Genomic DNA, 24,880 nt, shown 5'->3' with positions numbered 1-24,880 from the left:
TCATAAAAGAGATTCCCTTTTGCCAGAGAGAAAAATCTTTGTTACGCTGAAGTTAGGACTGAGATAATATACTGGTGAGAAGTGCAATTTTAAAGAAAAATAGAGGCAAAATCCCTCTCAGGTAACACCTCCCTCTAATAAATCAAATACATAAATAACTCCTTTCCAATAAAAGTCCAATCAAACCAAACCAAACGGAAAACAAAAGAAACACAAAACCCAAATGGACCGACCAGCCCCAAAACTCTGACAAAAGGGCAGCAATTGGGTTTCAGTGGAACATGGTGAATTGAGCAGAAGAAAATCCAAACAAAATGCAGATATGAGAAGGGGGAAAAAACAACAACAAAAAAAACCAGAACAAGATGAAGAACAGAAAGAAAAAAAAAATGCCTGGGGCATCATTCCAAAAAGCCTAACGTTTTGTGGTGTGACAAGTCACTTCAGATGATGCTCCACCAGCCCCCTGCGGCTTTGCTCCCCTCCCCACTCTCTGCAGCGTGATAAAAGTACAGGAAGGATGTTCGATGGCAGATTGGCCACCAGCCACTTTCAAGGGGGAGTCATTTAGTGAGATTCACTCATACTTGTATAAGCTGAAACCAAAAAAAATGAACAACATTGGTAAAGCAACCAGACTGATCTTGCAAACACACTTCATCTTGGACCTGGCTGATGGGAAAAAGACGCTTGTTACAGAGAATGTAACATTATCAATATGGGTAACACCTCCCAGCAAGCCTCAAACACCTATTTCCAGATAAGTGTTTACCACCACGTGGTCAGGCAGGGCTGACCATGTTGAGTACAAGTTTGATTATTACAGCCCTAGTGTTGTATTGGTTTTACTTTTCTTTCAACATAGGTGGTATGGGGGGGGGGAGGGGGGCTTTTGACTTGTCCTTCATCTCCGTAGCACGCCAGAGCTGTCATGCTTAGACCAAAATCTGTGAGCTCTTCAGCCCAAAGTGGTCAACCTGATAAAAAAGGCTCCATTTTCAACAGTTAACGTTTATCACTTACTATCCCTGGTAAAAGCTGGCTAGTCAGACCTGAGGTCATAAGAGCTAGAGATAACCCATAGCATCTCTGCAGTTATTTGAGTGATATGCTGCTCCCAGAAAAGTTGAGAAAGTTTTTGAAGCCTGGATAAGTTTTCATTCATGACAGCTGTGGAGGGTGGGTGGTTTTGGTTTTGGGACTTTTTTTTTTTCTTTCTTTCTTTTTTTCCTTTTAAAACCATCTTGCAGATAAAACTTGGACACAGTTCACCTCTGGCAGAAAATCTTGGAAGATGCAGTCTTCTGGGTAGAGCAGAAGCCCAGGATTTTGTATATCTCACTTCCTTCCCTGCCACTGACCCATTAGCTAGCTGGGCCTGAGTCATCTTCTTGCTCCGTACCTCCTGGGAAGACCCTCACATACCTGGTAGGACAATTCTGCTATTTAAGTTAGCTAGTGCCAGGCACGTGATTTTGGGGCTACCAAAGCCGATGGGTGGTGTCCATTGGCTTTCACAGGTTCTGATGTTGATCCCTGCAAAACTCAGAGAGTCAGAGATCAAAGGCCCAGGGTGCTACTAGAAGCTACGCCAGATTTGTAAATTGAATTTTCAGTATTCTCCTGGATCACACATGAGAGCATTGGTTGAGTTAGAGCAATGCTGACTTCACCAAAGCCCCAGAGGTTTGCCATGTGTTAGCTAACCAGAAGTACCACGACTTTGCTCAAGAAGGACTTCCAGGCTCATGTCTCTGCTCTGACATCAATGCTTGTGATCCCAGGGACGGCACCGAGACCGATCTCCCACCAGGAGGGGAGCCTTGGCCACTTCATCCCACTCAAGCAGGGCTGCTCTTGGCCCACCCAGCTCTGGACCAGATGTTTCTCGTCCCTGGTCCCTGCCCTCTTCCTTGCACCAGCCTTTGTGTTTTGGCAATCAGCAAATCTGATGTGATTGACAATGAGTCTAAGGCAAAGGGGAAGGACCAGGCCAGGTCTCACGTTCCTCAGAGCCACGTGTTGAAGTGTCGTTGCCAACTTTGCGATGCCTCAGTCCCGCAGCAGAATCCATTCCTAACACCTTAAGGAAAGCACCTTAACAAGGTGCCTCAAGAGCACATAAGCTGCATGAAGGGGAACCTACAGGAGTTGTTAGGAGCAGTCAGAAGTTCATCTTCAAACGTTCTGTAGCCGCAACACTTCAGCAGTCTTCAAAACTGAAATGTAGGTCTTTCCCTGTCCTTACTTCTCACTTTAGGCAACCAAATACCACTTTGCTCCTTCTCTGACCAAAGAAATCTCGAATTCCTTCCTGCACTGCTTAAACCATGGGGATGGGGACTCCTTACAGCAGAGGAGCTATGATGTGGCTAAGAATTCAAGGGAAGACACAAAACCCTCTTTCTGAAAGTGTACTCAAGCCAGGGTCTTGTTGTAGAAATCCAGACTGCAGCATCTATATGGACCTCCTAGCTGTAGGAGGGGACAGGAGGAGTTCAGCTCTGGGACTGGGGTTACGTTTCAGGAGTGAGGAGGATCACAGAATCACAGCATGTCAGGGATTGGAAGGGACCTCAAAGGATCATCTAGTCCAATCCCCCTGCCGGAGCAGGACCACCTAGATCAGATCACACAAGAACGTGTCCAGGCGGGTTTGGAACATCTCCAGAGAAGGAGACTCCACAACTTCTCTGGGCATAGCTAACTCCCAGCACTCAAACACAGGCAGCTGCAGGTCGCAGGTGCAGGCAAGTACATGCAGTGTTGCAGTCCTGCTCTTCCACTGCTGTTTTTTTCCTACATTCCATCTCCGGTGCCAAAATCTGCTTGTGAAGCCAGGTGTCTAGAATTATGGGATCGGTGCTGGAAAAGTAAATACATGAGTTGTGATGTGCTATGAAAAGGGTCCCCGAGGACATTCAGGAGGCTGGACTGAAGTATGACAGGATTAACACAGTTCAGCTGGGTCTGTGTAGCGAGTGCTCTTAGGAGAAAAAATTCAACATACAGAACATATTGTACTGGCACAAGGTCCTGGGAGAGCGGAGTTTATCGAGTTTCAAAAAGAGGTGCAACATTCACATATTTGGGACCTTCAGAAAAATTGTATATTTTGCTCATCAACAAATCCATGAACCACCCGAGTTTGGAAAGTGGTCACTGATTACGTGAGCTAGAAATCAGCTTTCCTATCTGACACAACACTTAAATAATTGCCCAAAAGGGATAACCTGGGCAACGCTGCCGCACAAGGGTAAAATGTACCTGCAGGAGACACCTTCCTCAGAGATTGTACCAGGATTGGGCCAGCTGTGTTGCTGACTTTGGAAGTTTCAAAATGTGGAACACAGATTCTTATCCTTGTGAGACAGGAAATTTTTTGCTGGGCTTCGCTTTATTCAGTTCTGCAGCGTTTTAATTATTACGGAGAAACATCTTGCCTCCTGCACCAAGGCATCACCTTCTCTTGCTCTCCAGCATCAGTGGGTGGAGATGTCTGAAGAGACGTCGATGGAGATGCCCTTCCCTGCGCAGGCTGTGCCAGAGGGGGTTACAACAGGTGTCTACCAACATTTTTTACAATGGTTCAGAGCTCTCTGGTCTCTGCTAATTTATTTTCAAATCTATGTCTGCCCATATTTATGTCAAGTTCTAAAAATAAGTAGCACCGTTAACATTTTGAATTTTAAGTATCTACTGAATATCTGAAAAGATAAGCTGGAAGGGGAAGCCCCTCTGCGAGCAGAAGTGCAATCTAGTTAAATGAGTGAAATTTATCAGAAAAAATGAGTAATGAGCAGTGAGGAAGACAGTCTCATTTTGCTAATTTTACTTTATAAATTATCTGATTTGACGTTCTGTGCTAAAAATCTGCTTATGAACCAAGAAAAGTGAAGGGTGTACTCCACTTGGTTGAAGCAGAATCTGCGCCAGGAAATTTTTGCTGCGTTTGTACTGCGGCATGAAACCCCCTGCCACCAAAACGAAGACTCTCGTGGTTGTTTCTGGATCTCCATGTATCTAGAAATAGCCAGGTGTGCTGGGCTTCAGGTTTGAAGGTTATCAGAGCATCCTGGTTATCTGCAGTCACCTTGCAACTGCATTAATTTCACCGTGCAGGTATCATCAGTGCACAGATGTGCTCAGCAAAGCTGTCCTTCGCCCTGCCTGCACCCCTGAGCCCACTTCAGGAACGAAGGAAGATGTAATTCTCAGTCCTTAACTTGTACTTCATGCATTTTTAATGAGCTATATTGAGACCATCAACCCATTTCATTCAGGTGTTTTTGCCTGGGACTGGCAATGAACTTGTCATACTAAAGTTATTTCAGAAGAAAGAGGCGAAAGGAGGCCAAAACGGGCTATAAAACTAAGCATGTGTTAATAGCATCTGTTACAAATAAGGCTGGATTCCACTTTCCATTGTCTTACTCCTTTTTCCTCAAGTTGCTTAGATTTTCCAATTCCAAAGGAATTTGGCTGAAGATTTCCCTTACTTGGTCCTGACCTCAAGGAGGGCTGCTTGCAGAAGAGTTGCACAAGCCTTTAAATAGCGAGGGCAGGAGAAAAAAAAAAAAAGAACACAGACGTCTTCTTGGATGTTCAGACTAGAAAAATTTAGGTGCAATAAAGGAGGCCCCCCCAGTCTGAGCCCAAAAATAAACTGCAGCACATCTGTTAGTGCTGCTTCTCCAAAAGCAGCAAGTTTCCCCTCACTTATAATTTGCAATAAATGTTGCAAACCGTGTCATTTAAGTTACTCACTGACGAACAAAATTTTAAAGGACTTCAAGGTGCACTGATGACTCTCCAAACGAAAGCCTCCTTGGGCTGTCAAGTAATACTGAAAGAAGTATGTAATTGATAACGATAAACACCTTGTTCTGAAATAAATACACCCTTTTGGACACGCTCTCAATATCTTCATTAAAGACAAGCTTTTAGAGCTCTGAAGCTCAAAGAGCAAAAAAAGAAAGAGTCGAATTGCACAGATCTCCTCTTTAACCTATGGCAACACCATATAAAACCAGAACTTAACATAGGTGAGGACAGGAATGGCTATTGTGTTCCCTAACGAAACCACGTTCCCTGTTATTCCCAGTTTTCCCTTTTATTTCATGCCTAAAAGACTCCTGTAGGTACTGCAAAGTCAGAAAACAAACTGTCAGCCACATAAAGCCAACGCACTCTTAACGTGACACAGCTGCTGCAAAATTATTTTCACCTATAATTAACCATCTAGCATTTTGTTACGGCTTCCTTTAACAACGTTAAAAGAAACGATGTCCTGTGTTAACACTGCGTCCTGGTTTCGCTGGGCTGCAATCGCAGAACCAATTTTCTCTTCAGAGAAGCTCCATTTCTAAAGTAAGCTGCATTTTTAAGAAGACTGCAGCACTCGATTGGGTGAGAATAAAGTAGATAAGACACTTTGGTTTAGTTTGTAGCCACCCATAGCATGCAGGTATCCAGAGTGATCAAGGACTTTTCAACTTGTGTTTTAGTAACAACTCAGATGTCCAGATGTCCAGGGCAATCGACAGCTAAATTAGCAAACAGATATTCCATACCATGTAATGTCATGCTCACTATAAACTGGAAAGTTTGCTGGTGACAGTCGCTCTTCTCTCTCTCTCTTCCTCAACAGTTGCCATCCCTGGAGGGTCTTGCCCGTCATTGCGCTCCCGAGGCCTACTCCCCCTCTTTCAGGATACACATATGCAGCCAATTCCTTATCCACTGAGTGGTCTGTCTGTCAAATCCATGTCTCCCCAATTTAGAGACAAGGATGTCGTGCAGGACAGTGTCAAATGCTTTGCACGGGTCAAGGTAGACAACATCAGCTGCTCTTCCCTTATCCAGCAATGCTGTAACCTCATCGTAGAAGACCACCAGGTTTGTCAGGCACGATTTGCCCTTAGTGAAGCCATGTTGGCTGTCACCAGTCACCCCCTTATTTTCCATGTGCCTTAGCATTGTTTCCAGGAGGATCTGCTCCATGATCTTGCCAGGCACAGAGGTGAGACTGACTGGCCTGTAGTTCCCTGAGTCTTCCTTCTTTCCCTTTTTAAAGATGGGGGTTATGTTTCCCCTTTTTGAGTGGGTGGGAACTTCACCAGACTGCCATGATGTATCAAATATGGTGGATAATGGTTTAGCAACTTCATCCGCCAGTTCCCTTAGGACCCACAGATGCACCTCATCAGGTCCCATGGATTTGTGCACCTTCAGGTTCTTTAGATGGTCTCGAACCTGATCAGCTGCTTCTATCTGTCTATACAGGGTCTCATCCACTCAGTCTTCTTGATCAGGTGGCCTGTAGCAGACCCCCACTATAATGTCCCCTGTCCCTGCCCTCCCTTTAATCCTGACCCACAAGCTCTCAATTGGCTCCTCATCCATCCCCAAGCAGAGCTGCACACATTCCAACTGGTCACTGACATAAAGGGCAACATCTCCTCCTCGTCTCCCCTGCCTGTCCTTCCTAAAGAGCCTGTATCCTTCTGTTCCAACACTCCAGTCATAGGATTCATCCCACCATGTCTCTGCGACACCAATAAGATCGTAGCCCTGCAGGTGCGCACACATTCTAACTCCTCTTGTGTATTCCTCACGCTGTGTGCATGTGCATAGAGGCATTTGAGTTGGGCCTCTGATGAATCCAACTTCCTGGCTGGAGTGGCTGGAATTCCTTTCTGCTGTTCTTCAGGTGGTCTCAGTTTGTCTTGATCAAGCCTGATATTCCCCTGCCCCTTCAAATCCAGTTTAAAGCCCTGTCAATGAGCCCTGCTTGCTGTTGTGCAAAGACTCTCTTCCCCCTTTGAGAAAGGTGAATCCCACCTGGCACCAGCAAGCCTGGCACTATGTAAGACATCCCACTATCCAAAAACTGAAAACTGTGGCGATGACACCAGCCATGGAGCCACGTGTCAATAGACTGGGCACATCTGTTTCTTCCAATGTCGCTGCCTGCAGCTGGAAGGAGAGAGGAAAAGATAATGTGTGCTCCAGCTTTTTATTATTATCATCATTATTTTCTGTTTGGTTTTATTTTATTTAAATTATTGAATAGTTCTTATCTCAACCCCAGGGTCTTCCTTTCTTTCCCTGATTGTCCTCCTCCAGTGGGGAGGCGTCACTGGGTCACAGAACTGCTGGCTATTGTTTAGCCCCGGACACGGGCTAAGTGTAGACACGCTGGAGAAGCAGTCTGAACTCTACAAACATCTTAAGGTGTGCATGCTTAATACTAACATCTAACGCAGGAGAGTAGGAAAACTGCTCATGAGGACACAGCAGGTGAAGGGAACCATCTCTTTATCAGCATATAGACAGGCTGGAACGTAAAAGTAGTGATGAACGTTTGAGCAGGACTTCTTACTTTTTCCTCGAATTGTTAACCTCACCAGATTCTGCCCTAAAAATCTTTTAGCAAGTTTACAAGTCACAATTTTCTTTCATTTTGGATACGAGCTGTCACCCAGAATTCCTCCAGGTACATGGCTAGGCCAGAAATGGCAAAAGACTGAGGGTGGAAGTCCTCTTCAAAGTCCATCATCACATTTAACAAATCCCCAAGTATTTCCAACCCACCTGGAAGTCTGACTAATTCAAAATGTGTCTTACTAGATAAATAATGCACGCGCTGTTGCCAGTTTTGACAGTAGTCACAGCCTATTACTAACTTCTGACTGATGCTAAAATTTCAAGTGCCACGTAGGATCTACAACTCCCAACAGTCAGAAGGAGATTGCTGATGCCGTGTACCTCAGGGGTCCCTCTTTCTGCCCCGGACAAGATGCTTCCAGTCAATCAGATGTGGAGAGCTTTAGCTTTATAATGACGAAGATCCAGATCTGAGTTTTGAATCTCTGGCTTCAGCAGGAACGCTGCACTCATTTTTCAGTTTCAGTGTATCCTGATTGATAAGGTCAGGAATCTTTTACTTCCAATTTTTAGCAATGCTATACACTGAAAAGAGTGAAATAGCACTATGTATACAGTGTGCCAAACATGTCAGACCTATCACTGCTAGCAAGAGTCCAGAAACCTATTCGGACACTAAAAATAAAAAATAAAAAAAATCAGTATTTGCATCCATTGATAAAATCAATATTGTATCATTTAATATTCTCAGGAAAAATCACAGCACTGTAAGTATACTTTAGCAGGACAGGTGCAAAGAAGTCGTCTGGAGTTGACTTAACGTGATCTGGCAGCAGGTGTGGAAGTACAAATCCCCTGTGGAGCATTGTCTGATGGTGGTGTGTAACCATGGCAAAAGATTCATCTCAATGTTTTCTTCTTCACATGGCTAAAATCGCGTCTAGAAAATCACAGTTTTCTACTGTCTCTTGAATTAGAAATAGAAAATACCTATCACTGTATTTGAAGTTAAAAAAGAGCTAAATTTGTGAATATTTTTAATGATATATCTCCTAGGGCTTTGCCTAGCTAAGTGTCAGTTGCTTACACGTGAGGGACTTTCTGCAAAGAGCTCCATGAAGTTCTTCTATCATTTCTTAAAACATTAATTACACCATTACACCTCCCTTTACACCAACAATCAATTCTTACTCATTTTTTCTGAACACATGTAAGAGGATTTTTTAACTAAAGCAGAACCAGAATAAATAATAACTACATTTATCTTTTTTTCAGCTCCATGCTCCATATAATATCACACTTATCTTTATGGCTCTAGTCTATCAGCACCTCTCCACTGACCAATACAGCCAGAGAAACATGCTATTACTTCAGAAGTGTTTCCACGTTTCTGGATGGCAAAAGGCAGCTTGCATGGAAAACACCACCAAAAAAAAAAAATTTCACCTTCAAAGTACCCTCTCTTCAGGGAGATGCAATAGCTTTGGCAAAGGTTGGGAGACTGGACCTGCTTTGACGAGCCAACAGCCACACGTTATCGCTGCAGCCAAAAGTGCCCTATGAAGTGTAACTGCAGCGCTCACAGCACGGATTTCTCATCTCCTTCTCTGCTGCCAGACAGGGAAATTCAACTGGTTGCAGTTCTGGGTCTTTTTACGCAACTAGAGGAAGATGCAAGGGGTTTAGCCCATGGAATGCAACTTTCACAGAATCACAGAATGCCAGGGATTGGAAGGGACCTCAAAGGATCATCTAGTCCAATCCCCCTGCCGGAACAGGACCACCTAGATCAGATCACACAACAACGCGTCCAGGCGGGTTTGGAACATCTCCAGAGGAGATTCCAAACCTCTCTGGGCAGCCTGTTCCAGTGTTCTGTTACCCTTACTGGGAAGTTCTTCCTCATGTTGAAGCGGAACCTCCTATGTTCCAGCTTATATCCATTTCTCCTTGTCCTGTCATTGGATGCCACTGAGAAGAGCCTGGCTCCATCCTCACGGCAGTCACCCTTTCCATATTTATAAACATTAATGAAGTCCCCCCTCAGTCTCCTCTTCTCCAAGCTAAAGAGACTCAGCTCCCTCAGCCTTTCCTCATAAGGGAGATGCTCCACTCCCTTCATCATCCTGTGGCCCTGCGCTGGACTCTCTCAAGCAGATCCTTGTCCTTGAACTGAGGGGCCAGATCTGGACACAATATTCCAGATGTGGCCTCACCAGGGCAGAGGAGAGGGGGAGGAGAACCTCTCTCGACCTACTAACCACAAGGCAGACACACGTGCTAAACATCTGAAGGGTGTTTTCTGAGCAAGCAGTCTCACGTCTACTCATAAGCCTGAAGTTCAGCATATGCAAGAATTTACGACTACGGTTCTTTTTTTGATCTATTTCATTAAATAAGCATCCATTCATGCAATAATTCATTTGTTTTTCATCATTTTACTGGGGGATTTAAATACTTCTTCTGTCTCTCTGTTTACTCCCATTTTGTTATTGATATTGCATTTGTTTTTTGTAACTTCTTTGCTTACTGGTTGAGCTACTCACGACTATTCAAAATAAATGTTTAAAAATACAGTAATAGGAGAATGCCTCAACATCTCCAGAGGCTGAATATCTCAACACAGCCTATTTCAGTCGAATTTTCCTTGAAGTCTTTACCTGCTTTTGGCAAGCTATACTTAACAACCCTCTTACTTTTTCTCTAAATGAGAAATAAACCTCTCCAGGTATGTTTTTTTTCTCCAGTCTGTATTGATTTTAGATTTTTCTAGAAGTTCAAAGTTCATGTAATAATTAACTTTTTCTCTTGTACAACTCTTCTAGCTCTTAAAAAGAAGAGTTAACTCTGTCCCCAGCTGAAACCAGGACAAGCACTTGCCTTTGCTTTAAATGTCAGAGCCTTTCACTTCTGTTACTTCAATTTCCTTGCTGCCTCTCTTCTCTCTGCAAGCCCTAACTGATTGTGTATTTTGGTGTGGTCTCCCCATCTTTTTCCACTCCAATAATGTTTTTTAAACCTCACTGTATCTTTCAACAGTTGTGTGGTTGTGGGTTTTTTTTTTTTTTTTTTTTGCAAACCCACACTGACCGCTTCTTATTTTTTGTGATCTTCTTCCCAGAGGAACTGCAGCCTGCTGTACGTTGGCTGTGAAGTCTTGGCAGCCCCAATTCTCCTTCCACGCAAAGGGATTCCAAGAGATCCTGTTGTGGCATGACGCTCACTGACTTCCCTAATTCCACCAGCTGGATCTTCTGAAATCCAGTGCTGTGACTTGAGTGGGAGCATTTATTTCACATCAAGTTGAACTCAAGTCATGTTTCGATCCCTTACACATGATTCTCATTTGGTGTCAATGACGTGTGCCTTCAGAAAGGCAACTAAACACAAACATCTGACTTCAGGTTTTAAAGACAAGCAACAAGCTGTTGTAACAGAAGATGAATAAGAGAATGATGTAACAATAAAGAGATGCCTGAATATGTATTAATTCAGTACAGGTGATAAAATACGTTTTCAATACTTAGGAACATGCCTGATAAAAATGTAGAAAATGTAGACAGTCAAATTCATAAAGAAATCACATTTCTTGGAAAGTGAGAAATTCAAGAAGAGCTTACGACCATCTTTCTTAATATTTTATTATGCTGAAGCAAAATCCTTTAAAGATTGAGCAAACTGGATGACTATTTCAGTTAATACCAGCAGCTGAGACTATGACAAGCTTAGAATGGACAACATTTAACAAAACAACATTGCTCCAGGTGTTTAATGACCCTCCCTGAAAGCCAATAATGACATACATGTGAAGTTTCAAACTTCCATTCAACACGCTACTACTGCTTACATACAATTTAGTTTTAAATGAGTAAGTACATGTGCATCAAGCTGTTTCTTCAGTACTTCATATTACAGGAACTGTAAGCTGCTTTTCTAAAGCATGTAACCGAACTGGCAAAAGAGAACAGTTGACATTGAAAAATTGTTTGAAAACTCAGTGGGCTGTTTCTGAAAAATCCCGCTCAAAATGACCGTGAAGACAGAAAGAATGCATTATTACTGCGTGATTTACTTGTGAGCCATGATTCCAGTTACAAAATTAAACCCACCACTCATCTCACAAAACAAGACCACCTTCTATTAGTTGCTCTGTTGTTACAGCTTCCTGCATCTTATGTGAAGTCCTAAAATGAAAGTCAGTGTCAAATCTTCCCTGTTGGGAAGATGGTTCTAGACCTTTGTGTAAGTATATCTTAAGGGCAGCAAAATTGTTCTGTCCTCCCGAATCTCTATTCCCCTCCACACAAATTCCGTAACTGGCGGTGAAAAGAGGACTGACAAACAAGGGGGAAGAGGAAGACAGTGGCAATAAGTCTGCAAGAACAAGAAAAGACAAGAGTAAGAAGGAAGCAGCAAAACCAATGACATATTGTGCTCCTCCTTACTTCTGACTACGTAAGAGGCTATTAACTATTCTACTTCTTAACATCAGAGTATTTTATTTGAACATTTTTTTGAAAAACTTCTACTGATCTTATAAACTCTGAGCATTTTTCTGTTAACTGCCAATGAAAGAAGAGCTTATTTTAAATGTGAAGGTTATCATCAATATTCCAATAGAAGGGATAAACAAAAGAGGCAGGAACATGTTTCATTAAAAAAGAAGCAAGAAAATAAAAGCCTCCCAAAAAATCAGACTTATGACCACTAAAACTGTAGATAACAGAGAAAAAAGTGATCATTTTTAAATGCAAAAGCAGCTGTGTCCTTCTCCATATTGTATCTGAGCACTTTTTAGTCAGCTGTATGCAGCAATGTTTATTATATACTTCTCAAAAGTTTACAGAAGTTGAGTGTTCCAGTCACATCAGTATCACTCTACATCTAGAAAGTAACAGATTGATACACTGAACAATATGAGTAATACTCAAATTTAAGGTGACATTTGCTAAAAATACCTTCCAATGTATTTTTAACAATGAAACTGAGATTGCAGCACACCAATGAATATTTCTTTATGAACCTACAGCCAAGAAGAGTGTGTGTAAACAAAATTGGCTTAATCCCCTCCACAGAATGAAATACAGTAGACAGAAAAGCATTTTATCAAGACATTTATGACCAGAAGTCTCACTCAGCAGGATACTCCATACCATTACTCAAAGAGTTGTATTTCATAATTTCTTTTTCAGTGAAATTCCTTTTGTTTTCTTCAGAGTCTTCAAAGGAATCGAAGAAGCACAGAAAAAACGAGTGACGTTTGAGCACATTTGTCTTTTGAGTTGCCTGCATTGTGTCACTGTCTATGTTTTCATCATTGCTGATGAAGAAGCTTGAAAACAGGTCAGTTGCAAGTGCATGCTGCTTTTAAATTTGTTCAGTAATTCTTCTAGTAATCTGGAAAAGGAAAAGAGTTACAGCTTTAGCAGATTGTAAAAACGGAACAATGACCAAAAGTTTTGGCTTCTGTCTGTGACTCCAAGAACAGTGCCTGCTTTAATAAAGGGCCTAAAATTGGATCTGTTCAAGTATCTGAATGTTACAGATATTCACAAGGACAACAAGTGTGCCAGGATGATCTGTGGCCAGACTAAGCCACAGAGATTTTATCAAGGTGATAGAAATAGCCCTTTGTATGGCTTTCCTTCCAGATAAAGATCATCATCTCGAAAGAAGCATTTTTGCAAAACACAATGGCAAAAGGACTGGTACAGAGTGTCATAAGGTACTTCTGCAATGAAAATCCAGAAACTGTCAGATTATGTACCATAAATCCAGCATCTCTTATCAAGGCTGTGGCTTTTCATCTGTAGTTGAACTGTGAATTTCAGTTCTCAAACTTGTCTTTGGAAGGTATTTCGTAGATTTCTCTTAAGTATCATGGCTGAAAGATCAGAGATGGTATTACTGTTCTAGGAGAAACATTAATTCACTGGCAACCATGTGTTTTTGTCTTTCATAGATAACAAACTACATAAGAGCTCATCTTGGAGCATAACAATGGTTCCTTTACACCCACACAGCTGCCGAGAGGCTACTTGGTGCAGAGGAATATATTTATTATAATCCACAAACTACAAGGTGTAGGACCAAGGGTGTTAATGGCCCTATTATAGGAGATATTAATAGTAACAGTGGAGATGCATTATGAAGTTTTACAGTCTTGCCTGTGTGTTTTATTTTCCCTGCATTCTAAGGAAGAATGTGTTCTCTGAACTTTTTACTCTATTTCAAAAACAAGCTAGATAGGGCAGACATGTACCACCTCAACTTTTTGGCAAGCTGTGATTATTGAACAGCCAGTAACAGAAGAAATTACGCTGTATTTTAAAAAAACCCAAACAAACCCAAGAAAAACAACTTGAATGACAAAATCAGTATCTGCTTCCTCAGCAGGTCCTCTGGAAGATGACTATGGCCACATTCATCATTTAGTATGATAGTAATGAGACTGTGAATGAACAGAAATTAACAGCTCTAAATCAGCACAAAAATTGTGTTATTTTACACAAATACGTGTAGATTACAATGAGCTGCCTGGAACAATAACAATGGTGTAAGGACCTTGGAAACAGAACAAGTTTTTCACTGTCTAGGCCTCAGAACTCCGAGGCAGATGTAAAAACGATGCAGTTCTTGATTCTCGTCTGTCCCATGAAGCTCAAATGTTTGTGACTAAGTGAAAAAAATAATTCTACAGGTGTTTTGGAAAGTCTGAGTTGAAAGGACTCTCCTTACTCAAAACTGATTCCTATCTTTAATAAAGCATAAGAGCTAAGTAAGGCAAGGAGGTATCTCAAGACTTCTTGTGGCTAGCGAGGAGTCAGTTTGAATAAATAGACAAAGGACATCTGGAAGAAGGCACAGTCTGCAGACCACAGGCTGCACAAACAGTCTCTTCATGTGTCTACAAAATATTCTAAATTCTGACTGTTAAATGCAAACTGATTTGATGCAGTTCAGGTCCTGAAAGTACCACGATACCAATCTCAAGTTCAAAACATCTATACTTTTACACTCATTACAAATCCATCCCAGTTTTACCATCCTGCTCTTTATTAAGAGTAAAACAGACTACCAAATACCAGGTTGGAAGCAGCAAAGCAGCTTGGTTGTCAAAGGTTGCTACGGTGGGGAAGGAGCAACTCAAAACTCCTCCTCCTGATGTGAAGAACGAACCACAGACCCTTCTTGTTTTTAAAATGAAACACGCCAGTTTTCAGCGTTCCCCCTATATCAACTGGCAAAAGCTTGGACTTCGTTCCTTGGCCATTTATTTTATTGCTGCTAAATTCAGTAAGACAAGACAATGGACCTCACAGAAACTTTTAAGATCAACAAGGCAGGCTAAAATAGGCTGAAATCACAAAATAAACACAAAGCCACATTGAACTGATAAGACTAGGATGGGCAAGAGGGATATGCCACAAAGCCATTGGCTCTTCTCTGTAATTTAGTAGGCCATGATGAAGACAGACTTAGCTTATTCTTAACTCTGTCCAAAGAGGCTTTTGTTCTGTAATTCAGAAAGGTCAAATAGAGTCAATGTTAACCCTTTCAAAACAAAGTTCTGATACGGGAGTAAAAAGCAATGGCTCCAGAGAGCAGAAAGGCGACAAGAAGGTGCATTATACTCACTTTTTGTCAGTTCCACTTGAGAGCTGAGGCAAGGCTTCCAAAGCTTGCTTAAAGCTCGAGCTGCAAGGAACACAAAAATACTCATATTCCACCGGTACAAGTCTCAGCATTCCCAGTTTCTCTCTATAAATTCCACCGAGATATGCTATGTTTCATCCATTCTCATTCCAACAAATTAACAAAACATTAACTTGACACCTGACATTCACGTGCAAATTGAACACAAAGTGGTTATGGGTTTAAGCAGGTCTCTTGACACTCCTAGTGCGATGTATACCATAAATCGATAGGAAACGTTAAATTAGCAGCTGATTTAAGATCGTGCTTGTGATCCTGGGGTCTTCAAGAACTACAGATAGTTGCCAGCCTGCCTTCTGCCTTGAACTAAGCAACCATCAGAGTATGAAGCGCAGGTAAAACATTGATTTTGGTTTTCTGTGCTCAGTGGACAGGTCACTGCATTCTCCCCTACAGAAGGGAGGCTGCAGAGAGAATCACAGCAGGTTTGCACTGAGGTAGTGTAGACTCATCGAATAATTTAGGTTGGAAGGGACTTCTGGAGGTCTTCAGGTCCAACTCCCCTCTCAAAGTAGGGCTAACTTCAAGGTTAACGGAGGTTTCTTGGGGTATTGTCCAGTCAAGTTTTGAGTGACTCCAAAGATGGAGTTTCCACCTCTCTCTGGGCAACAGATAAGGAACAGAAGTACACGGAATGATGCAGGACCTGCACAGATAGGTATGATCTTGTCAGCAAAAAATTAATATGGTGACTTGTGGCAACTACTACTAGTGACAAGTCCAGGAATAAAAAGGCATTGACGAAGCTCCAGCTTCCACAGTTCACTGTGCTTCGCCCCTATGCTGATTATGGGCACCGCTCCCATTTTAGCCAATTTGAGCCAGTGCCAAATCATTTTCATTTAGAGGTCTTCACCACTACCAGACAGTCAGAACAGGAAAGCAAGTCTTTTCAAACAGAATGCAGTGCCACCACAGGACACCATCTGTGACACTACGAAGACACATTAGGCCCTCAAGCCCTGCAATGTCTCCTACAAAAGGTTGATTAGGTAAGATGACCAAATTGCCATTTGCAGGAACAGGTAATGCCAATCCTAACAGAAGTGTAGGTAATTAAAATAATGAATCAACCTGCCCATACCCAATCCCCAACATAACCACCTAGAAGTTTCAATCAATCAGCTTTACCCAAAACTGCTGACAGTCTGTTTTTACATGCCGTGACTGCATCAGTGGCTGATGCTGCTCATGATTTTCTTTCTCCCTTTATATTAAGGTGTGTGTCCCATGCTACTTATCTTTGGTCTTGCGCCTCGGTGATAAATGATGAGTTGCTGAAAGCCTTTTGAAGGCTTTCATTCTAAGAGACAGTGTGAAGCTGCATTCACTTCCCCTGATTAGGTGTGTGGAAAAGGAGTAGGGTATTGTACAAGCTTGTGGAGAGCCCTAATTTCTCCACATCCCTGTACAGGGATCCTGCCAGTGTCTGGTTCTGCAGCCTCTCTGATGGGTCTCACAGGTTCTTTGCTGTGCATTTTATGAGATTGCTGTGAAAAACTGGATAAAACTCAGTAAACATCTGCTTTTGGCTTGTTTTAGCATCATTTTCCTCAGCAGCTGTACTGCTGTTTAAAGTTCTTTTTTTTTTTCTTGAGTGGCAAATACTAGTTAGTGTCTAAAAATTCAAGTAAAACCCACAAAAATAATTGTTTTCTTTCAACTGATAAAATATTGCTAGTAACCTGTTTTTCGTGTATTTACCTCGTATATCACATATTCTACTTGAAGCAAGCTTTCTTAATCCTGAATTTAATTTCTGTGCTTTTGCACGTTTACCAAGGATTCCATTACATTGAAAAAACAGACATAACAGCACATCTTACTTGCTCTCAGGTGTGAGGTATATGGCCACGCTATCTCTCAATGCACAGATTTCAAGTCTTGCCTAAAGACAAAAACACAAATATTTAAACGATGACACAATGTCCTTTCATCAAGCGAATACCAGTATCCCAAAGCTTCATCCTGTTTTAGAGGCAAATATTAATATTATTGCATACCATAGTTGTAAGCAGCCCTGGCTTGTAACAGTTTGTTTCCTGTATTTTTGGTTGCCATGCTGCTATGTCAGGAGACTGCTAAAAGGAACAATTTCATACTTTTGATTCAAGTCAAACTGTTTGTACGGTCTCTATGTAGCAGTCTAAAAACACTGGTTTGCCTCTCAGTAACAGTAATAAATCTTCAATTCTGTTCCATCTCTTCTGTACTGTGATAGAAAGACAGAAGGACGCTACCTTAATTTGTCTTTATCTTTTTTAATTTTCTTTTTTTATAAATACAGTAAGCTTAACTTCTCACAGCATGGCTTGGCCAGAGAGGAAGGAAACAAGAGTAAAGAAATTTGTCAATACACATTTTATTCTTGTTTTTTTTTTCTGTTGAATTTATTTTTTTTTCCATCAGATGAGGAAGTAGAATGGTTGTGCTCTGCTTCTTGTCTGTCACCTGGTGGGCACACAAGCTTGGGGACTTTACTCCTGTATTGTACTGTGTGTCTGGGTATGGTGGAGAATGAACTCAAAGATTAAACAAATTTCACAGATCGTCCTTTAGTCTTTGAAAAGCAACCATTATCATCAAAGGTTTTATATGAAATAGAGATCTTCTGCATGTCATCACTACTTTAAGTCTTTTCATTTAAAAATATAAAGTGAACTTCATCCAAGTTCATATTCCATTCTTGTTCATCAAAAGATAAAATTTAATCCAGTTAGCCATTACAGAAACTGATCTACATTTAGACTCAACTAATATGACATTAATCTTCCAAAACAAAACTTTTTATAATGCAACACAGACATCTAATTCCAGTTCTACTGAAAGGCTTTGGCTTTTAGGTCTTCCTCTCATCCCTCCCCTAGGTAGGAAGCCAGCTGAGATTTATGCTTTTTTAGCGCCAGAACTTTCTGGCACAAAATACAACACAGCCTCCTATCAATTTTATACTTGTAAGAAATGCTTTTCTCATCACATAACGTTTCGCCTTAGTATGGTGCTCCAAGCTGAACAGCTTTGGAATTTTTGAAGTCCTACACACAAGATTCTGGAGTCTTGCCAACATTTTAGGAGGCAGCAGTACCATGGGGAAGTGTCACATTCTCACGTACCACAGCCTAAATAAACATGGTGGAAGGGCAAATCCTGAAAAACTGTGGGCCATGGGATGTGGGAATACAGATTCAGGCTTCTCTTCAGGAGTGAGTATTTTTTGATCAGTCTGTCCAGGTTCAGACCACTCTCACACTGCTGCTGTCTGCCAGACAAGATTTCATGTGTTCAGAGGAACAGAAAATGACCACGAGTGGCAAATTTACAGAAGAGAGAGAAAATCCTTTCAATTATGGGTTTAGGCAGCAAGTTCATATGGTCGGTTGCCTAGTCAAACAAAACTGATATATGGGTAGCATTGTTGCTATTCATTGATTTGGTTTTAAACAGGCAGTCAGTCTTATTTGGCTGTGATCTTCCTACATTAATTCTCTGTCCAATGCAATTACTTCCACCAATTGGAAAAGAAAGCTTGCAACTGGGTAATTATTTTCCCATCATAATGCAAGAATTCTGTCATGTACAATGAAAATTGGGAGTTTGCTCTTCTTGCCTGTTGCAGCCATTGACGCAAAGGGATTTCTTTTAAAAAGATTTTTTCTTAGAGTTCTTTAAAACCTATCCAACAGGATACCAGTACAACTCCCAATCGAGCCATAAACGAAGGCAGTGCAAGAGTAACTGTTCTACCCACACTGCAACGAAGTGCTAACGTAGAAATAGTGTAACAGACAAGTGACTAGTTTTGCAAAGACTTGCAAGATCATATTTTCAAGATTTTTAAATCTCAAAATATCACAAAATTGTCTTTTTCTTTAAAAATAATTTTTGAGGACAGACCAAAGACAGTATTTAACGACATTCCAAACAGAAACCATTATGATGCTTTTTATCTCATAGGATATAGGTAACCTTTATGCCCTCAGACACAAAGACAACACTAAAATATAATCAAATCCAAGAACCAGTGTCCCAAATGATATAAATCCAAAATAAGTTGTATTCTAATCCTTTTTATCTCCTTGCTTTCACTGCTACAATAAATCCAACAAATACACAGATCGTCTCTCTCTCTGTTATTCTCAGTTTTCTAGATTCAGATGTTTGACAGTACAAAGTGTTCTGGTACCTGTAAAGCTCCATTTTTGCTGAAGGATGAAACACACTGCATCAGTCGGCTCAATTCTTCAGAGACTGCTTCTACAACTCTTGACATTACACGAGGAACTAAGTCTTTGGAAATGGTAAACACCTGGGTTTTATGAAAGAAGAATCATGAACACATATTAACAGAAATATTTTCTACGGTAACGTTTCAGTAAAAAGTATTAAACACTTTGGTTGAAAGGACCACTTTGTTTTTATCAATGGACAAAATAATTTCAAAGCAACTGGAATATGAAGGATTTCTTTTGATGCTTGCCCTGTGCTTTGACCAATCACCTCTGTTAATAGCAATGTTAGCTATGTGATATGCTATAATGGCAACTTTCCTGCAATGCCTAAAAGCAGCTAGACTTCAAAATACGTGCTCTCAGCTGATGAATGCAGGTAGTCAGGTGGTTGAACACAGACTGCTGTCACGTAGATGGCACCTTTCATTCAGGGCTGTGTGACTGACTGACCCAATTACACATTCAGCCACTTTTTACCCATGTATTTTGCTGTTTCTTCTAGAATACTTTATATTTGACCACTGTCAAATAGCTAGTGTCTTTATGCTCTGTGGCAGAGATAAGCCTTTGAAAGGGTTTGAGCACAGTGGCGTAACGGATTTTCATTTAGATTCCTCCACTGCTACCATTTATTAGTTCCCTGGTAAAAAACATTCCACTTTACTGTTTTTTCCATGCATCAAGACCATCTTTTTAACTGCTTATCTGTACAACTTCATTAAAGTGGTGCTTGGATCCTTCATTTGAGGTTCAGAATAACAACTGCAGCACAACAGCAACACAAAATTAAACATTAGACATTAAACATTAGACATTAAACATTGCCTGAAGGAAAGCATGAAGAAATCGATCTTCCTTAAAGGGAGCTTTAAGGAAGCGAGAAATTGTTGGTGAATTAAAAAAAAAAAAAAATATGATTTTTCTACACAATTGAGGAAAATGCTGGCCAAGAGGTTGGAATATAGGAGGAAGTGAGATTATAGGTTAGGCAGGCCAAACTTGTGTCAAGACTTAAAAGTAATGATAAAGCTGCACCAAAACTGCACAGGGTTGGGGGAGAAGATGACACAAGGAACTGAAGATGATGCGACTAGAGTGGTGCAAGAAGGAAAATGAACTGCATAGGGTTTTTAAACACTTGCCCCTCCCTGATTTCTGCTTTAAAATGATCTAAAAAATTAAGGAGTTGAATGATTTTTTGCTAGAATACTTTTGCTTTATATGGAGTTTAGATCTCATGTCTGGCAAGGAAATGCAGTAATTGACAGGAGATATTCATTACAAGCGTGTAAAAGTAAATTAAGGGGAAAAAAAAGAGAAGAATGTAAGATTCCTACACAGTTTTCAGTGATTTAAGTAATGAATTATGTACCAGGGATCCCATAAAGCAGATTGTTCCAAAAGGCAGGGCTGCACCATAGGCTAAGCACACTGACCACAGATGTGTCAGCTGTTATCATTGCTGATTTAGCCTGTTCTAACTGTTTTGACCCACAAAAGCTAAGAAAGTGACATACTTAGCTGTACGGTAAGAAAAAAAAACAACAAACCAGTAACGATTTGGGAAGGGGTCATCTTATTCAGCACCCAATACTGCTGAGCAATTCAACACAAGCATACCAGGAACACACCCAAAAACCTGCTACTGAGAAGAGAATATTTGTGCCCACAACGAGCACTCTTGAAGTTACTATACAGAATCCAGGAAAAAAAAAAATTCTCAGCAACGGTGAATCATTACAAATCTGCAATAAGAAGCCCTTATTTTGATTTCAGTTAAATTTGAATTCAAAGGTAGAGAGACAAATTTCTTTCCACTTCAGCCTGTGCTCGCTGTTCAGCTGATGGTTAATTTTTGCTGTTTCAAACTACAGAAACTTGCAGCCTTGCTAACTAAACTTAAATCTGACCCAGCTTACAGAATTTCACCAGAAAACAGTGGAAATGGGAGTTTCATCTTGACACACGTTTTCATATTTCTGTAATATTTCACGTCTAGAAATTTATGAGGCAACACTATTTGGGCCAAAATCAGTATCGGTCTCAATGAAGTCAGCAAGGCGGTGCACCTTTCTGCGGCAGCATTTGAACGAGTACGCATGTTTACAAGACGAGCTCAACAAGTCACAAATGCCTTTGAAGTTTTTAAAGCAAACCCTCTCATTTTCATTTTTATTAACTTCCACTACACTGAAAAACAAACATTAAAAACGACTGTCATGTTGGTACGTATTTTTGGTGTCATGCATTCCCTCAGTTGGAAGCATGTGATAAAATCAGCAATGCTTCTGTGAAAACTGCTAGGAGTAAATACTGAGATTGAATCAAAAATATTGCAAGTGATATTTAAAGAAGTTTCTGAAAATATTTTCGGAATCCTTGTAATTTAAGGAGGAATAAAATAAACACAAACCAAAGTGAATCTCATCGGATTTTAAGTAGATGGAAAAGGTAGAGCAGCTATACTTGGGGTATTTTGAAAGGTAAGAGAGATATTACTACCCATATTAAGAGTAAGGTAAGAGTGGTATTACTACCAATGCTTGTACAAGGAGCAACAGTAATCTGCTAATGCTCCTGATGATTAGAAGGAAGGAGTATGTAGAACTGAGGTTGTAATTTAAAGGACTATAGAAAATTCCTGCATATTGTCACGAAAGGCCAAATAACTGCAGCTCTGCAAGCATATTGTTTTTGTAATACTTTAATTTTAATATGCACTCCCTATCACAAGCCATTACCTACCTAAGTATTTCAAAACCAATTTGTGCTGTACAGAGACTATAAATCTTTCTCGGTTTAAGTTCCCACTTTTTTTATCCTATGTACAAAAATGACAAATGTTGCCTTTTCACTCTGAGTGAAGAACAAGCTCATTTTCATATGTTGTGGAAAATAAAGTTAATCAGAGAAAATAAGCATCGTATCTCTCTGTCCAAGGGGAAGAATTGAGCTTTAGACTTGGATTTTCCTCTTCATCAGACAGTAGAAAAAAACAAGGTGTAATGGAGCATTACAGAGGATAAACAGGAACTGTTGTTCATCTCCTTCTGGCCTTAAAAAAGTTAGCAGTTGTATACTTGGTCGGCTAAAACTAACCCAAAGCACTTGCATCTGTAATGAAGACACTTCAACAGAGGACTCAGAAGCCAGGATTCACCATGCAAAGTTCACTGAAATTATTGATATGAATGTAAGCCTGAAACAATCTGAAGTTTTTCTCACCTCTGCGTGCACAGCAATGATATTCACTAAAGCTTCTTTCAAATAGTTTCTGACACCTGAAACAAAACAAACAGCACAGTTAGACTTTCGTTCTGTTCTCTCAACAAAGCCATAATATTCTACTGTTCAATACTGTACTTCTTCTTTTCATTCTTTCACTAGCACTTTTGCAATCAGAGGCAGAAAGAGAAAGTTCCATAGCCACGCCACCAGTCTATTTCCTTTTTCAAATCAAATGGAGAAAGGCACATTTCCTTACAGCAAAAGGTTAAAAAAGCCAGCAGGTTCCTGTTTCAGTATTCTTCTTCTCTAGCAACAAAAATTTCATCAACTTTGTAATGTAATAAAAGCCTAGCTTTATTAAAAGATAAATTCTGGAGGTCTTGCTAGAATACACATACCATGGCACGGAACATGCACTACAGCTCGATAAGTTCTAAAGAAACAGAGAAGACAAGTGTTTTTGTTTGTACAACAGTCTTAAAGAAGATCTTACTACTTTATCAGTTTCTCTACCTGTAAATTATTACTACAGATAGAAACAGCAAGGATTCCTGTTTCTCTGAAAGTGGTTCAGAAGATATTACGGCAGCTTGTAAGAGATGTCATGCCTTAGTAGACATTTCCTTGTGGGGAGGGTGGAGAAGTCAAACAAGCATTTTATTTACCAAGCACATGAAATGTTTCTCAATTTATACTAAAAAGGAAATTATAAACAGAAGGGCACCCAGCAGGGTATGCTTTAGCTAGGACAGGCTCTTAGTCCTGTACGCTGCTGTAACTCTGAAGTAACTTCCCAGACCTGGAGTCCAGTTGTGTAAGATCTAAAACAGGCAAAAATCTAAAATTGCCTCATTTGCTTTTCTGGGTACTTTACTTTGTAGGTGGCGGCAAATTAGAAAGCATTGAAGTGCGCATAAATGTTGGAAGTGCAACACAAAGTAATGAGAGGGGGTTACTGATCCACACGACCTCAACTTCCGATTTCAATTATTGTAGCGTGAATCAGAGAAAGCGCAATGACTCCATCACTCCCTTCCGTATTTTCCATTGACAGTAAAAGATCAGAATCGTGGACAAAGACTAGTGAGACCACACAGCTCAGAGATCACGGTGTGATTGGTGCTGCTGTTATAAAAATTACAAAGTGAACCTTTAATCAGTTCATCTTACTTGCTCCACCTTGCCTCAGATAACACCAGTGCAGCAACTTAACTCTCTTTAAAGCTATTTTTTGTAGCAGGATTATCTGAGATCAGCAAAACGAGTTACTCTACAGGAGAACAGAGCAGCGTCTCACAACGGTGTCTCGGTTGTGCTCATTTTTTTAACCACTGGTCCCACAACTCGCCTCAAGATCTAAAAAAGACACTTTGTTCTTTCTTACTTAGACAATTATGGACAAACGTTTTGTAAGACTAGGACTAAAGGATGACAGGACCCTCTTGCATGAGGTACAAACACTTTCACTGCCTGCATCTACACCGTGCGATGCAGCCAAGAGTTTGGATTGAAGGATGCTTCCCAGAGAGCATCACGGGTCTCCTGTTGGAAGTGAGGGTGCTTGGGGGAAGCAGAGGGAGAGATGTTGAACGGTGACTCTTGCTCCAACGTGCAGGCAGGACCCAGCTGAGCTCTGCACCCAGGCCTGTGTATCACGACAGTTTCTTTCAAAAGTTCACAGCAAAGAGGCAAGCGTCAAAGAAGATTTTACTGCTCTCACTAAAAGCAGTTTGGTTTCTGAACTTAGAAGAGACTTAAGACGTTTTAAGAAGGAATGTTCTATTTTCACTTTGGAAGAGATGCAAATAACTGAAAAAGGCAAAGAAAAAAACGAGCTTTTCCGCACACATTCCAAAACACCTTTAATGCCTTTTTCATTATCTTTATTCTTCTCCTCGAAAAAATCTCAGTCACTCTTTCCATTTAAACTAAACTAATGACAAGTCAAACAGCATAGTATACTAGGTTGCAAGCTTATAATAATTTTTTGCAGCAAGGAAGGAAGGGAGGAATAGAGCAATACAAGAAATTTTATGAAACTGACTTTTTTTCCCCTCTCCTGTAACCTGCAAAACAAAGTGAGAATGCTACACACCAGAACTTGAACCACACCAAAAGATCACAGGTATACATGGAACTGCAACACCCCCTTCCTTTTTCCTCTGCTGATTTCCTCCTCCTCCTCCTTCACTCTGCCCCAGCTTAAATCCTCTGCAAGCTTCGCATCACAGAGGACGAAATTTGTATCACATCCCACAAGCAAATACAAGTTGACCAGGCACCGAGTGGTGGTATGCAAATCGCATCAAGAGGTACAG

At 40.8% G+C, this 24,880-nt stretch overlaps 1 protein-coding gene across 1 annotated transcript in view; it reads right to left on the bottom strand.

Annotated features, from left to right (window-relative positions):
- Positions 1 to 11,017: 11,017 nt before the first annotated feature.
- The window catches only part of EXOC2 (exocyst complex component 2), a 132,345-nt gene continuing 118,482 nt past the window's right edge, over positions 11,018 to 24,880 (bottom strand). The window contains exons 24-28 of the mRNA XM_086608422.1: positions 22,560 to 22,615; positions 19,289 to 19,411; positions 16,932 to 16,993; positions 15,028 to 15,087; positions 11,018 to 12,786 (exon numbers count right to left, since the gene is read on the bottom strand). Of these exons, the coding sequence (XP_086464548.1) occupies positions 12,693 to 12,786; positions 15,028 to 15,087; positions 16,932 to 16,993; positions 19,289 to 19,411; positions 22,560 to 22,615 (395 nt within the window). The 3' untranslated portion in view covers positions 11,018 to 12,692. The remainder of the gene's footprint in view (positions 12,787 to 15,027; positions 15,088 to 16,931; positions 16,994 to 19,288; positions 19,412 to 22,559; positions 22,616 to 24,880) is intronic.

Source organism: Tauraco erythrolophus, chromosome 3, assembly GCF_009769465.1.
Source record: "Tauraco erythrolophus isolate bTauEry1 chromosome 3, bTauEry1.pri, whole genome shotgun sequence".
In the NCBI taxonomy this organism is placed as follows: Eukaryota; Metazoa; Chordata; class Aves; order Musophagiformes; family Musophagidae; genus Tauraco; species Tauraco erythrolophus.
This window is presented reverse-complemented; position numbering and strand designations above follow the sequence as displayed.